General features: G+C 45.3%; 1 protein-coding gene across 2 annotated transcripts in view; it reads left to right on the top strand.

Annotated features, from left to right (window-relative positions):
- Window positions 1-9,890: 9,890 nt before the first annotated feature.
- The window catches only part of FMN2 (formin 2), a 269,775-nt gene continuing 264,791 nt past the window's right edge, over window positions 9,891-14,874 (top strand). For both annotated transcript variants that reach the window (XM_054576717.1, XM_054576716.1), the window contains exon 1: window positions 9,891-11,522. In XM_054576717.1, the coding sequence (XP_054432692.1) occupies window positions 9,974-11,522 (1,549 nt within the window). In that variant the 5' untranslated portion in view covers window positions 9,891-9,973. The remainder of the gene's footprint in view (window positions 11,523-14,874) is intronic.

Below are 14,874 nucleotides of genomic sequence, written 5' to 3'. Positions count from 1 at the left end.
CAAGTTTATTTCTCTGGAGATTTTTATTTTCTTTCTGAACTTCCTTGTTACCGTGGTTATTTACTGCACTTGATGGATTATTTCTCCGCCTGGGCATTTGTATGAATAAAATAAGTTTAAAAATAGTCGCCTGTTCACTGTTTAGCAGGTTGCTAGGTAGGAGTCTTTCTTACTCCAGCAGGTGGCGCTGAAGCACAAGCTTTACTTTCCCTGACCCGCACCACTGGGACTCCCAGGATCTCTGGGGGGAGATTTTGCTTTGGCTGTGGAAAATGTCCCGTGCTCCCTAAAGAGGTGGGCATCTCCTTTATGACTTGACTCAGCCTCAGGGCACCTCCACTGTGGCTGGATGTGGCCGGCCGTGGCTGGCCGACTGGCTATGGGTCTCTTGGCCTCTGTGTTCCCAGGGACACGTCCTGTAGCCAGGAGCTCCGAGCCGAGCCACACTACCTGAGTTTCCAGCTGCTTCTCCCAGGCTGCACCATGATAGTGGGGCAAGTGGGTTCATGCGTCTGTGGCTCTGTTTTTTCTAGTGGCTTTAGTCACAATGAGTACAGAGCACTTTGGCTTGGAAGTTTTTTTCCCCCAGTCCTTTCTTGATCTGCCCAGTGAGGACCTTTCTGCTGGTTGGGCCACAGGAGGATGGGGAGGGCGGAGTCTTCCTCTGTGGAGTCCTTTGTCCGTGGTGGTGAGCTGAGGAATGCTGCCACCCTTTGCCCCTACCTCTCTGCCCTTGGCCCTGGGCTCAGCCTCAGTGTGTGCGGGCCACCGAGGTTTGATTGCTGCCTCTGCCCTTCCGGTTTGCCCCATGAGGGCTGCACCCTGACCCTCCACTGCTGTCGCTGCTGTGAACACCAGACTGTGTCTCAACATCCGTCTCTGTCCTCCCTCGACCCCGTCCTTTCTCGAACCCTGCCCACTTTTAAGACTTTTATTTATTTACTTAGAGAGAGGGAAAAGGAGAGAGAAAGAGAAAACGTATGAGATACATTGGTTGGTTGCCTTTCACATGCTCCCAACTGGGGTCCTAGCCTTCAAAGCACACATATGCCCCTACTGGGAATTGAACCGGGACCTTCTGCTTCGCAGGTCGAAGCTCAGTCCACTGAGCCACACCAGCCAGGCCTCCCCTGTTCACCTTAATATCCTCACCTTCAGATGTCTCAGCGCACAGATCACTCTGCCGTGTCTGAGCGAGGAGCAGGGAATTCTTCATTGAGTTATAGCCGTCTAACTTGTTGTAACTTTAAGAGGAGGGACCTGCATGTCCCTTCATGCTACCATGCTGCTGATGCCACCTCTGAAATTATTAAATTTTACTACAGGAAGTTACGATGTATGCCGGTTCCAGAAAATGTATTCTGTGGAACCTCCCAGCCACGGAAAGACCCGGTGCACCAGGACGGACTCATGTCTGTCCTTTGTTCTACTGGGTCATTCTTGGCTCAGCATTCTTTCCCTAAAGCGGACTCAAGGCTCAGTCAGTCTGAATGTTCCGGTTTGGAGTCCTGGGCTCAGCCTGTGCTAACTCACACTCTGAGGCTGTGGTAGATGAGGTCCAGCATTTAGGAGCAGTAAAGCTCTGGACCAATCAGAAAAGCACTCATCCCGGGGGCACTTATTAAAGGTGGCACCCCATTGCTTGTCTCATGCCCTTGCTACATCAATAATTACAAGGACCAGATAGTGCTTGAAAGAGAGTAAGTCATTAATATTCCATTCTGTTATATCGAAAACAGGTAATAAATGGAAATGTAAAATATTAAGGGACTTTCTAGGAACTTAGATGCTGTGGAAGTAAGGTCATAGATCCTGAGGCATGAAACTATCTTATCAGTTGCTTTTACCAATAACCTATCTTGCTTTCTAATCTTGATTCACACATTTTCCTCTGCCCAAAGAGTTTTCTCACACACTTTGCTTGCTTGCATCTTGCTTATCTTGGTCTTTGCAGATTCTAAGGGTAGCTTCTTGGAGAGGCTTTCCCGGACTGGCCCTTTAAAATAGGTTACTCCCATTCTTAGACAAAGCACTCGTTCTTCACCTCCAAGTTCTCCTGATTACAATTTTTAATTACATAGTTTATTGACTTGCTCATTGTTTGGGGGAAGGGAATAAGCCTGTTTCAATCACCGCTGTATACCTACCTGCTTGTGTGCTGCTTGGCACTTAAAGGATCTCAGTGATTCATTAATCATGCCTGCAGCCCATCACAAGGGAAGGTTCTTTTGTAACTACATAATGTGATGAATGTGAACTAAACTTATTGTGGTAATCATCTCACAACATATACATGTGCCAAATCGTTAATGCTGTGCACCTTAAAATATAGTGTTTTGTGTCAATTATATCTCAAAAAAAAAACTGGGAGAGATAAATGGAAATAAATTAAAAGTAAAAAAAAACAAAACAATTCAAGCAATGCCTCTCAAGCCTGCTTTTAAGTTCCTTAAATAATTGCAGGGCAAAAGTAGGTTTACAGTTGTGAGTACATGAAGCCTAGAATCTATTCTTGTATTTTATTTAGTGTTGTGTTATTTCCCATCTGAACAACTGTAAACCTGCCCTTGCCCCACCCTGTAGTGCGGGGAGTTGCCTCTTTTGGGAAGTGCACACGTGGCGCAGGCCAGCAGGGTGCTGGGTGCATTGGTCGAGGGCTACTCTACCCATTGCATCAGGCAGCGGAGACTGAGCCAGTTGGAAACTCTTCTCCCCTTCATTCCCTGAAGCCTACAATGCTATTGTCTCGTTGGAGACAGGCCAGTACACCCCGGGCCTTTCTCTCCAGGTACCTCTATTTAAATAACTTCAGAAAATGTAAAGAAAGGACGCTCAACTGCTCGTTGTTTTTCTGCTGTACATGCATATGTACCTGCCTTAATGAAGTCCCTGAACTTTAGTGGGGCAGGGAAAGAAATGCCTAGAAAATGTTTCTTCGGCTAGGAAGCACCTAGAAGACAAGATGAGCACTTAGCACTAAAGGGCTCGACCAGACTTTAATGCTGTATCGCAGACAAAGAAAGGCACGCTTTTAAATTTTTTCCTTTCCTGCCTCCCTAATCTCTGCAGAAGGAAGGATTTAAAGTGTTGTGGTGAAGACTCATAAATTAATTCCTAGCAAGCAAGAAATGTAGTCACTTGGCCCCGAAACTCTGGTGACAGGCATTCCTATACTATTATAATAAAAACTTGTTACGCTATCAAAGGCAAAGTTATCCCTGTCCCAGTGAGCACCCTGGGATCAGGCGTATAGAGCTGAAGCTCCACCGCAGGTGAGTGGCATCAAATCTCACACCAAGATTTTCCTACCCTTCTGAGAAAAATGAGGCCGACTCCTCCCTGAAACCATGGCTTTGTGTTGAAAAACAACAAAAATACTATCCCCCAACTCCTCCAAAAAGCAACCATTACACTCTGAAGTGTAAGTTACCCAAGGGCAATTCTCTTAAAAGCTCTGCAGTGAACAAGTGAGTTTCAAACTTCTTTTGGATTCATGTCTGATCGAAATAAATTCCTCTTAATTTCTGGGTGGAAGTGCAAAGGTTGCAGGGTGTCCATCCTGTGGCCCATGGGCCACATGTGGCCCAGGATGGCTACGAAGGCGGCCCAACACAAAATCATAAATTTGCTGAAAACCCTTTTTTTTCTCATCAATTTTCATTCGTGTTTGTGTATTTAATGTGTGGCCCAAGACAACTCTTCTTCTTCCAGCATGGCCCAGAGACACCAAAAGGTTGGACACCCCTGGGCCATTTATTTCATAATGAGCAGACAAACCACTGCCCCTAAAATAAAATATCTATTTTCTCTCCTTCACCTTTTTTAGTCTTTTTCCATAATGTAATAACTAGTCAAATTGACTCTTACATTCTAAGAGAAAATGCTGACACTTAGAATTCAATGTAAAAGCATATTTTAAAAAATATAAGATTTTAGGGAGCTGTATGATTTAGGTCAATATTAAGATCATCTTCTGGAATATACATGGACAGACATACGTATTAGGGAAAAACCATGTATGCATGCTACTGGCGGTATCTTGGCTTAATGAACACCCACGTGTTTGGCGTCATTTTTGTGAGCGGCCCCTCTTTTAGTAAGTTAAGGCACAGAAAAGATGACTACAACCAAGTGTTCTGTAGAACATGGTTCTCTTCCCTGTATTCAGATTTATCTAGAATCTCTTCTCATGGCCCTTCCTGTTCTGTGAATTCTTTATTGACGCGGTGACAAGCTCTGTCAAGAGCAAGAGCCTACCTGTAGTCAATCTCTATTAGACCACATGGTTTAAAAGGCATTTTTTTCTCACGATGAGTTACATAAAAAATACTATGTTTACCTGTCAAAACACATGGTGCTCTAAGTCTCAGGTGCCATGTAAGTCCATCAAAATACAGAACACTGTTTTGAAAAGTAACAGTTTGGATTAGCCTTGAAGATTCTATAAGTTGCTCAAGAAGCTCTGAAAAATTTAAGGCTAAGGCTGAGTAGTTCAAAAAGGGTAGCCATTCACTGTGTACGGCTATTAAGCAATGGAAAAGTGGCCAGCCTGAGTGAACTGAGGTGTTGTTGTTATTATAAAATTCACACTGTATCTTAAACATTCAGTATGTACAAAACAGACAAGATATCTCCTTAATTTTTATCGATTGGTTGTTGAAATATTTGGGATACTTTAATTTCATCTGTTTACTTTTACCTTTTTAATGTGGCTACTGGAAACTTTGAAATTTCCAATGAGGCTAAAACCAGCTTCCTTCACGTTGACTTCTTGTTGACTCCGCCTTTAGAATGCTTTTTGTTGCTTCTTACCATAATGGACCAAGGTACTAAATGGTTTAAGAAGGATTACACCAGGCTACATTACAGACTGACACATGGTGGGCTATTTTAGATAATTTTAAATGGTTGACACCTAAAGGGTCCCTGAATTGTCCCTCTGAGGTATGTCAAACAAACTCAAAAAGAGCCTGAGGCTTTGGCTAGAAATAAATGATAGAGATCTATTCAAGGGTCTTAGAGTTTGCCCATTGGAAACCCAACTAAGCAAAAAACAAAACAAAACAAAAAACAAAACAAAACAAACAAAAAAAACCCCAGGACTGTTCTGAAAAGGAAAGAAAAATTAAGAGCTCTTATAGTAAAAAAAAAAAAAGAAAGAAAGAAAGAAAAGAAAAGAAAAAAAGGGCATTCTTAAGAATAATCAGCCGTGCCTCCTTTGCTCTAGGATGGGTCCGGGGTGGCCTGCATCAGATGCCAGGTGGCCTGCATGGTGGACGCAAGGTGGGCTGGGTAAGGGATGTCAGGTGCTGTGGATACGTGAGCCCTTCAGAGGGTCATCAGAGGGCTCCTTGGAGGCCTAGTGGTATGTCCAGGTATTTACCCAGGACAGGGAAGTTCAAAAGTTTAAGTTTTCAGGTTAGTTAGGACAAGAATAGATTATTTCCTCATGTCTTAACCTTCATAATGTTAATAATTTTGGCAGCTTAGGTAAAGTGGCCCCATTTTGTATATCTCTGTCTTCACCCCTTCCGCAGGTAGAAAGGCCAACTTGACTTAAGAAAGGTATGTCTGGAGACTCAACACCAGAACTCTTTAGCTTTGCAAGAGATTCCTTGTGACATAAGAATAAAATAAGTGTTTTCATTTCTCCCTTTGTTTTTCAGCTACAAATAATCCCGAACCTTTGGAGTAGCACATGAGGAAGGCTAAGGTGCGCTTTCATGTCTAAGAGGGAAGTCTATGTTCTATTCATGGCAGGGAAGAACGGGTACCATCTAGAACTCTTTAGCTTTAACTCTTTTCTCATGTAGAAACAAATCTGTAGTGTGTTCTCTATCGCTTGGGGAAGTAGTATTTGACGTGTTTTCTATTTTGTAAACATTTTATTGCCAAGTGTTGCCCTGGTGATAAAATGTAAGATGATGTTAAAAATTGAACTTGTTTGTGATTATCTGTGAAAATAGAGCCCTAGCAATTCTCTCCTCGTTACCACAAAATCTCTGGTAAGAGCAAGGACTTTCTATAATGTAATCAAGTGTGCGGAGGATTGTAATGTGTATACAGATGCACAGTGTTATGAAGTATGAACGCCTCAGAGAAACCGTTAATTCCTCATTTAAGATTTTGGTGCTGTAGATACAGTATTTAAAATCCTATTGGTCCTGTTGGGTCGTGCTTTCAAATTTCTGACTGAGCTTGATTAAGTGAGAAATATAATTTTGAAAGAACCTTTACCTTTTGCTCATTCAGCGGACATTTATTGACTGTCAGTTCTGGGGAAAGGCTTCATGATAAAGCGGGGGTCTCAATCACACCGTCGTTGGCATGTTGGGCTGGATCCTTCTTAGTTGGTGGGGGTGGGGGGCTTTCTTATGCATTATATTCAACGGTATCCCTGGTGCCATTAGCCTCCCCCCTCTCTTTGTGACAACCCAAAATGTCTGCAGACAGTGCCAGATTTCCCCCTGGAGAGCAAAACCATCACCCCAGTTGAGAGCCATTGATGATAGTGAGATGGAGCCATGCAAGTTGGAGGTTGGGCGGAGGCGGGGGCCTGAGAAGGGCAGTTGGGGATGGGAAAGATGCATACATTTGCGAGGCATTAAGGAGGAAGAAGAGAGAAGTCTCTGTGACTGGTAAAACGTGGGGACGGGGGAGAGGGAGGCGGCAGCAACAAGTCTGGTTTGGGCAACTGGAGAGATTGTGGTACTTTTACCGAATGAAAGAGTAAAGGAGGGCGAGGTATGTGAGAAAAGGTGGGGCCAGTTTCAGGCATGTAGGTTTGAGCAGGGGTCAGGACAAATTGGGTCATTTCAACGCAATCTGATTGTTTTGTTGGAGAATCTCAACCACTCCACCAAGGTTAAACCGAGAGGAAACTAGAAAAACAAAAGTCAAAAACATTTCAGTATTGAGAGCTACTAAATTGAGAAAGTGATGGAGGAGGGGAGTGGAGAGAAGAGAAAGAGAAAGGACATGTAACTCAGACAAACAGGTAGGTAAGAGCAAAGAGAGGAATCGCTTATTCATTTAGTGTTTATTGAGCGCCAAAAACCATGGCATGATCTCAGTTTCAAAGAAGCTGGAAAATTCACTCATTTGTTGCAACCCGCTCTCTTACTCAACATTTTAGCATGAAAAATTTCAAACGTACGGAAAAGTTGACAGAATTTTACAGCAATACCCATATATTCATCACCTAAACTATATAATCAAAAATTTACTATACTTGCTTGATTACAAATCTGTCCATAGTATCATCCATCCATGAAGGCATCTTATTTATCTGATGCATTAGAAGTAGAAATCAACATGTTTACTCCAACTATGTCCATGTATACATATTATGAATTGGAGTTCAACATTTGTTTCAAGTTTGCCAATCTAGTTTTTTAAACATTATATTCAAAGTCCATATCCAATCCTCTCTGTTGGAAATGGGTAGCACTACATTTTAGTTTATATACAGTTTTTGTGACCAGTTTGGGATGCTAATACTGAAGACTTTTACCAAAAATAATGCTGGGTTAGATCCTTGAACAGAGAGGTTGGCCACACTTGCGTATTTCTGTTCTGTATCCTGGGACCTGGTATGTAGCTAGGTAAAAATTCGGATCTCTAATTATTTGTTAAACATGTTTTTGCAATATGATCTTCTCTCATGAACGAATGGAGTTCAGCTTAAGCCACATCCCAGGCATTTTGGGATGACTAACTGCCAAAGAATGCTTTGCAAACTTTTGCATTTTGTCTTCATGATTCTCTTACCAGTCCCTGAAAGAGTAAACCATGTAATGTTTGTTTATAAAGAATTTCGGACCTAAATTTGTAGGTTCAAGTGTTGCCTTTGCTCTTATGTGACACTTGTGAGTGTCACATAAGCCTTTGCATGTAACAGAGCTTTGTCAACTGTGACCTGGTACACAAATGTCATCTATTGTTTCACACTCAAAGGCTGTGAAAAAAATTCAGCAGCCTTCTCTCTCCTTTTCTCTCTTTCTTCCTTCCTTGCCTCCCTTTTTCCTTCTCTTCTTTTGTCTCCAGAACTTGTAGAGTATATCACAGAAGAAAATAGTAAGGAAACAAATAGTTCCGAATCAAAGATGTGCTGTTAAAGACTGAGCAAAAATCAAGATTTGCTCTGTGCTGTCTCAGTACAGAAGCAGCAGAAAATTCTAATTGCCCCAGACGGATTGTGCTCCTGAGGAGCCTGGATTCAAGAAGAGAACAGTTTTGTGAAAGACGTGAAACAAAGGCTTTTCAAGCGCTCCGGAGTCACCCAGAGGCTGGAATACGCCCTGGCAAAGTTATTAAACTTGATTTCTCCAAACTATTTAACCAGAAGGGCCACCTGAGGACAACTGGCCACCTGCCTTATGTTATCTATTCTAAAGAAGTAATTAGAAAAAAGGCTAGTAATTAATTATGGCTACATATGCTTTAACATGAAAGACTTACAGGACAATTTTAAAAAAATTTTTGATAAAAATAGTTAAGGGGAGCAGTTTAAAATGTTGGTTCACAATGTGCAAAGAAACATTTGCTTGCTGCATTGAAATCGCTCCTGTGGGCTTACTTTAAAAATACTAACATGTTGGATAGTTAATCCACAATTTCAAAGTGGTTAACAATGAAATTCTAACTTAACTACTTGGTACATTATTGAATAATGGGACTTTAACCTTATTTTAACTTACTGCTTGGAGCTTTAAAAATACCACTGATGTTTAAAAATGCTTTTTAAATATAGGTACCTAAATTTCCTAAGGAATTAAAATAGCAACAAGATTTACAATGAGGGAAAATTTAATATTAATATTGAAGCCAAAATGCTAACAAACTTCATGACAGTGAACTGTTGCTAACTTCTAAACTGAAGAAAGGACAAAGTTTGTCTTCAGGGGTCTGCTTGGGAAAGTGGTGATTTATAGCATGACATCTGATTTCATGTGTGTGTGCCAAGGGTACCGCCTTTCTTTTTCCTTTTTATAGGCGGCAACAATAGGGACATGTTTAATATTGATGAGTTTGACCTTCTGGGAATTATAGTATATGCACCCTTTTAAAATACAAAGTCTGTTTTATTTATATGGTAAACACATAGAATTTTGGAGCTTAGCATTTTAATCAACTCTAATCTCTTCGTATTTTGCGGTTCCTCCACCTCGCTACTATGTTAAAGAAAAAAAGAAGTTAAAATGAATTGAAGGCTAATGTTCTCCCGTGGAGGGCAAGGTCTACATGGAATATAAAAGCATTATTATGTGTATAGTAACCCTTCCTAAACCATATGCTCAAGTACATAACAGTGTTAAAGAAAATCAATTATTAAAGAAGAGTTCATTCATTCCACAAATATTTATTGAAATGCCATGCCTCCGAAGGCAGGTGTTGCGTGTGTGTGTGTGTGTGTGTGTGTGTGTGTACGTGTCTGTGGCTTAGCGCCTCTAAATTGAAATTTGGCTACAGTGTTTCCCTGCTTAAACTTTCCTTTGTGTTTAACTTTTCTCGTGGCCCGTCCCGGAGCTTAACAGTTCGGTGTGCACCTTCCAGCCGACGAGCTCCTGGGGCGGGTGCGATGCATTCAATCTGGCCCTGGAGATTCCGGTCGCGGGGACAGAGGAAACGGTTTCCGCGCGCGCCCGGGCGAGGAGCCCGGCGTGGGCCCCGCGGGCGGCGAGCCAGGCCCGGGCTGCATCCCGCGCAGCCATTGGCTGGCGCCGCGCGCTGCACTGAGCATGTTCGCGCCTCGCGGGTCCCGGGCTGCAGTCGCCGACGCAGCCACCGCGCATTGTGCAAAGCGGCTGCAGATGAGACCCGGGCCGGTGGCGCTCGCGTCGGCCTCTCCTCCCAGCCGCTCACCCGGCAGCCTGACCGGCCAGGGAGACTCCCCGCGCCCGGGCCGGGGCCCCCGGAGGGCCGGGATGGCCTGAGTGCCCGAGGCGCGGCGGGGCAGCAGCCGGAGTGCGACATGGGGAACCAGGATGGGAAGCTGAAGAGGAGCGCAGGTGATGCCTCCCACGAAGGAGGCGGCGGCGGCGCGGAGGATGCTGTTGGGCCCAGAGATGTGGAGGCCACAAAGAAGGGGAGCGGGAGCAAGAAGGCTCCGGGCAAGCACGGCAAGGGGGGCGGCGGCGGCGGCGCGGAGCCCGGCAAGAAGAAGAGCAAGTCGGACTCCAGAGCCTCGGTGTTTTCCAACCTTAGGATCAGGAAGAACCTGTCCAAGGGGAAGGGCGCCGGCGGCTCCCGCGAGAATGTGCTGGACTCCCAGGCCCTGCACACCGGGGAGCTGGACAGCGCTCCCTCCCTGATCACCAAGACGCCGGACCTCAGCCTGTCGGCGGACGAAACAGGCCTGTCGGACACCGAGGGTGCCGACCCTTTTGAGGTGACCCGTCCAGGTGGCCCTAAGCAGGCGGTGACTGGAGTGGGGGGCCAGGCTGTCGCCGAGGATGTGGAAACTGCGGCAGGGGCGCAGGATGGACAAAGGACCAGTTCGGGCTCGGACACGGACATCTATAGCTTCCACTCGGCTACGGAGCAAGAGGATTTGCTCTCAGACATCCAGCAGGCGATACGCCTGCAGCACCTCCAGGGCGCCCAGGAGCCAGCAGTGTCCCCCACTGCCGCCTCCCCGCAGCCCGGGGCCTTTCTGGGCCTGGACCGATTCCTGCTGGGGCCGAGCGGCGTGGCCGGGGAGGCCCCGGGCAGCCCGGACACAGAGCAGGCGCTGTCTGCGCTCTCTGACCTGCCCGAGAGCCTGGCCTCGGAGCCCCCCGTGCCCGAGCCACCGCCGCCCCCCAGCGGCCGCCGAGCCCCGGAGGCGCCCGTCCCGCCGGTGGCTGAGCCGCCGGCCGCGGACTCCCCCTCGCCCACCGTCTTCCAGTTTCCCGAGGCGGGACCCGGGGAGGGCGCGGCCGGAGCCCCTGAGCGGAGGGCTGGGGACACGGATGAGGAAGGCGAGGAGGATGCTTTTGAGGATGCGCGCCGCGGCTCTCCGGGGGAGGAGTGGGGCCTGGCGGTGGGAGAGGCCCCGCAGGGGCTGGGGGCAGAGCCGGAGGAGGGGGCGCAGCGACCCTGCGTCCCCGAGGCCGCCTCCCTGCCCGGCAGCCCGGCGCCCAGCCCGCGCTGCTTCAGGCCCTACCCGCTCATCGCCCCTTGCTACATCAAGACCACCACCCGGCAGCTCAGCTCGCCCAACCACTCCCCGTCGCCGTCCCCCGACCAGAGCCCCAGGATCAAGAGGCGGCTGGAGTCCTCTCTGAGCCGGGGACCCAGAGCCGCCTTCGCCCCCGCGGCCGCCCCGGCCAAGAAGCACCGAGCCGACGGCGGCCTCGCGGGCGGCCTCAGCCGCTCGGCCGACTGGACGGAGGAGCTGGACGCCCGCGCGCCCCGGGCGGGCGGCTCCGCACACCTGCTGGAGCGCGGGGCGGCTGCCGACGGTGGGACGCCCCCGGCGCTGGCGGCCAAGGCGTCTGGGGCGCAGGCGGCTGCGGACGGCTTCCAGAACGTGTTCACTGGTGAGCTCGCGCTGCCGCCGGGTCCCCAGACCGCAGGTCGCCTGCCAGTTAGGCCCTCCCCTTGCCACCCACCCTCTCTGGCTCTGAAAAGCCGTGACCTGCTTGTGGCGTGTCCCTTCTTCGTAGGCATTCACTTCATGTCCTGCTTACCCGCCTGGTGAAATCTCTTACTGCCTTCCGTTTTAAAGGGAACAACTCAGTCGTGTCTGTCCTAAGCCATCTCGAGAAAGGGCTGCTCTGTCCATTTCTCCAAAATACCTGCTGTATTCTGTGTCCATTTCAACCAGGCAGATAAATTTTTTCCCCATCATTCTCTTTCCTTCCTCATCCCCACCCACAGCGTTAAAAGCACACAAAATCGCTCATGGTCTTTGGAAGGGTCAGTGTGGACAAATAAAGCGTTTATTTTAATGTCATCTACCCAAAAGTAGCCTCTCACCGCTCTAACGTACTTTCGTGTCTATATGCGAGTGCCAGTTTCTATCCTGCAGCAACCTAGGCAGACTACTTAGTGAAGTTAGTCCTGTTTTATAATGCAAGCAAATCTAACACTTGCTATTAGAAACTTAATAAATAATGAAGTAGAGTATTAGGGATAATTTTCATTTCTATAATACTCTGGTTTCATGGTCATCAAAACAGGGTGTAGATTGGAGCTTCTGAAGGTGGGAAGGCCAAAAGCACACTGTTACACAACTGGTACCTCTCCCTTGCATTTGTTGTAGACTTTCATAGGCTTCAGAAAGCCCAGCTCACGGGTTAGTTTACTGTGGTAAATGCCGAATAGCATCATGAGATCACCCTTTTTTATAGGCTTCTAGATGCTAAGCACTTACCTTAAGAGTCCACTGAGAGAGTGTCAGTTTATTTGATGCTTACTAACTTCTTCCACTCTTACTTGTTAATTGAAATTGAGTTGAGAATTGGAGGAGCAGGAAAATAATGGAAACTTAGGCAAGTGCTGATAGGTTTGAGATAAACATTGAAATGATTTAACTTTTCAAAATGTAATTGGAAAAGCTAAAGTCATATGTTCTATTGCTGTAAGAAGTAGGTTATAGAATATGACTTAGATGACATTTCTCAGTGAGCGTAGCTACTTCTTAGCTGGCTAAACGGTGTTGATATTTTTGTATTGCTTCTATTAACTGACCACATTTTTATTTTAATGTATGGGCTATCTTTTATTTTACATTTATGGACTCTTATACTTAAGAGTAGTATTTTACATACTCTCTCTTTTACTTCTTTCCCTCTCCTCTTTATATTGCATAGGTTAAATGAAAAGGAATGGTTCTAGTTTAATCCCCATTAGGTAAATTGTAAACAAACAAACAAAACCTCCCAAAAGACCATTTTCGAAGGAAGAAGATTCGAAATTTTCTGAGTTGATTCATGTGAATTTAGTGTTGGTGAGAAATCATGTATTTTCTCTTTATTCAGGTTACACTCTTTTACATATTATTTTTCTAGAAGTGAGACTGTCACCATAATTAAGACTATCATTCATTAATATTCATTGTTGCTCTTTCTAATAAGATTAGACTTTGTAAATATAGTCATTTCATTCATGTAGTGAACATGTATGTATATGTCTACACACACGTGATGGCCACATGTACCAGGCAATGCTGGTAGAAGGTAGGAGATACAAAGATCACCATATAGGTATACCATGGTTCTACCTTTCCAAGGCTCACATAGGAGCACTTGGGGATGGATATGCAGTGCCATGCTCTGAGACTATCAAGGATGAGTGACTTACCCCCTTGGCAGGAGCTCAGGGAAGAGGACTTCGTGGAAGGGTTGGTCAGAGTCCTGGAGATCATAGACTCTAAATAGGTCAAAGTTTTGTTTTCCTAAAGGAAAAAAGGCATACTCTTAGAACTTGCATCTTATGCTAAGTACTTCCAAATTTGCAATTTGAAACTCTGTTAAAGGAACCTTGTTCAGAAAGTACCTGGGTTTTGTTGACATCCCTCCAGGAAGAGATGTTTACTGTGCAGAGTTAGTTGTTTTATTATAGACGTCACCTACTTCGTATTTGGTGGATGGCGATACTGGTTTCGTGACCAGTACATGCTTCCACAGCGGCTTCCATATATTTCTATCACTCACTCACTTTCTTTCCAAAAAAGAAAAAGATACCCACAAAAAAGAATCAGTAGGTTTAACCTAATCTTGTAACTGGTAGGGGCATGGGGGTAGAGAAAGAGATGAAGTAACTTCCTTAAGGTCACACTGTGTGATTCATTCAGAGCCAGAGCCAGAAATAGAAGCCACCTTTCCTGATTCATGTCTGAATGTCCTTGCTTATTACTCATTTTTGGATGTTTACCGCAGTAAGACACCATATAGAATAAAATGTAAAGAAGGTATTGTAGAATTTCAGGCCTTCACATCTGATATTTTTCTAGTTTCTGTTTTTAATTTTTTAAATGGTTGACTGTGTGGCCATCCTTGGGCAGGCTGAAAGGTGATTGTCGTTCAGCGTGAAGCGCATTTTCCCGGGGCAGTTCTCATGGAAACTGTTCTTGTGGTGGTAGAATGAATCCAGATTGACCCAGGCCTCTGTTTCTCAGCTGTTGTCTGTGTTCTTGTCATCTGTCATCACATTTGGTTCTTTGCCATCCTTTAGGGTTTTATGGGTGTCTTAGAAATTACCAGAGGCCTGGGGAGCACCAGCCTTGTCCGCAGGGAAATTGTTTTTTGGCCTTAATTTGGCTTGTCTTTCAGTCAATTAATTGCCAGCTGCCTTTGAAGCAGGTGATCATTAATATTATAAGTTTCCATAAACATCTTTTATTTTTAAACCATAAAATGAGGGTTGTCAGCTCTGCAGGAAGGAACAGATGTTTTTTGCTTTCCACTGACTTTCAAACATAGGGAGAAAATTCAAAGGAAAGAGATCTCTGTAGCATGTTTGTATTTGTTTGGTGTGTATATAAAAACATGTAGCAATTACGGAGACCAAAACTTTCCTTTTTTTAGCTCTTAAAGAACTGATGATGTCTTAGGTCATTGCACTGAAACATTTCACAGTTAATTTGTTTGAAACACAGCTTTTTCTGTGTTTGGGAGAAAAAAGTTGCCTCCAAAGTTTGAGAGGTCCCTTTGCACATGAAGTCTAACAGGCGCTTGTGAGTAGAATTTTGCAGTCCATTGAAGTGTAGACATGGAAGACGTGAAATTTGCAATGCTAAATCACTGTTGATAGGGATCCAAAGTCAACTATGCGCTTAGCTGTCTTTTTTAAAAATCGTCGAATAAAAGTTTGATCTCTTTTAAATGGCTTTATGTCATCTTCAGCCTCATCATCATCACCTCCCGTGAAAACACTCGTGACACCCTA

Source organism: Pteronotus mesoamericanus, unplaced genomic scaffold (assembly GCF_021234165.1).
Source record: "Pteronotus mesoamericanus isolate MK-2021 breed Mesoamerican mustached bat unplaced genomic scaffold, CSHL_Meso_final contig_347, whole genome shotgun sequence".
In the NCBI taxonomy this organism is placed as follows: domain Eukaryota; kingdom Metazoa; phylum Chordata; class Mammalia; order Chiroptera; family Mormoopidae; genus Pteronotus; species Pteronotus mesoamericanus.
Note: the sequence above shows the minus strand (reverse complement) of the source record. Positions and strands in the feature narration are given on the sequence as shown.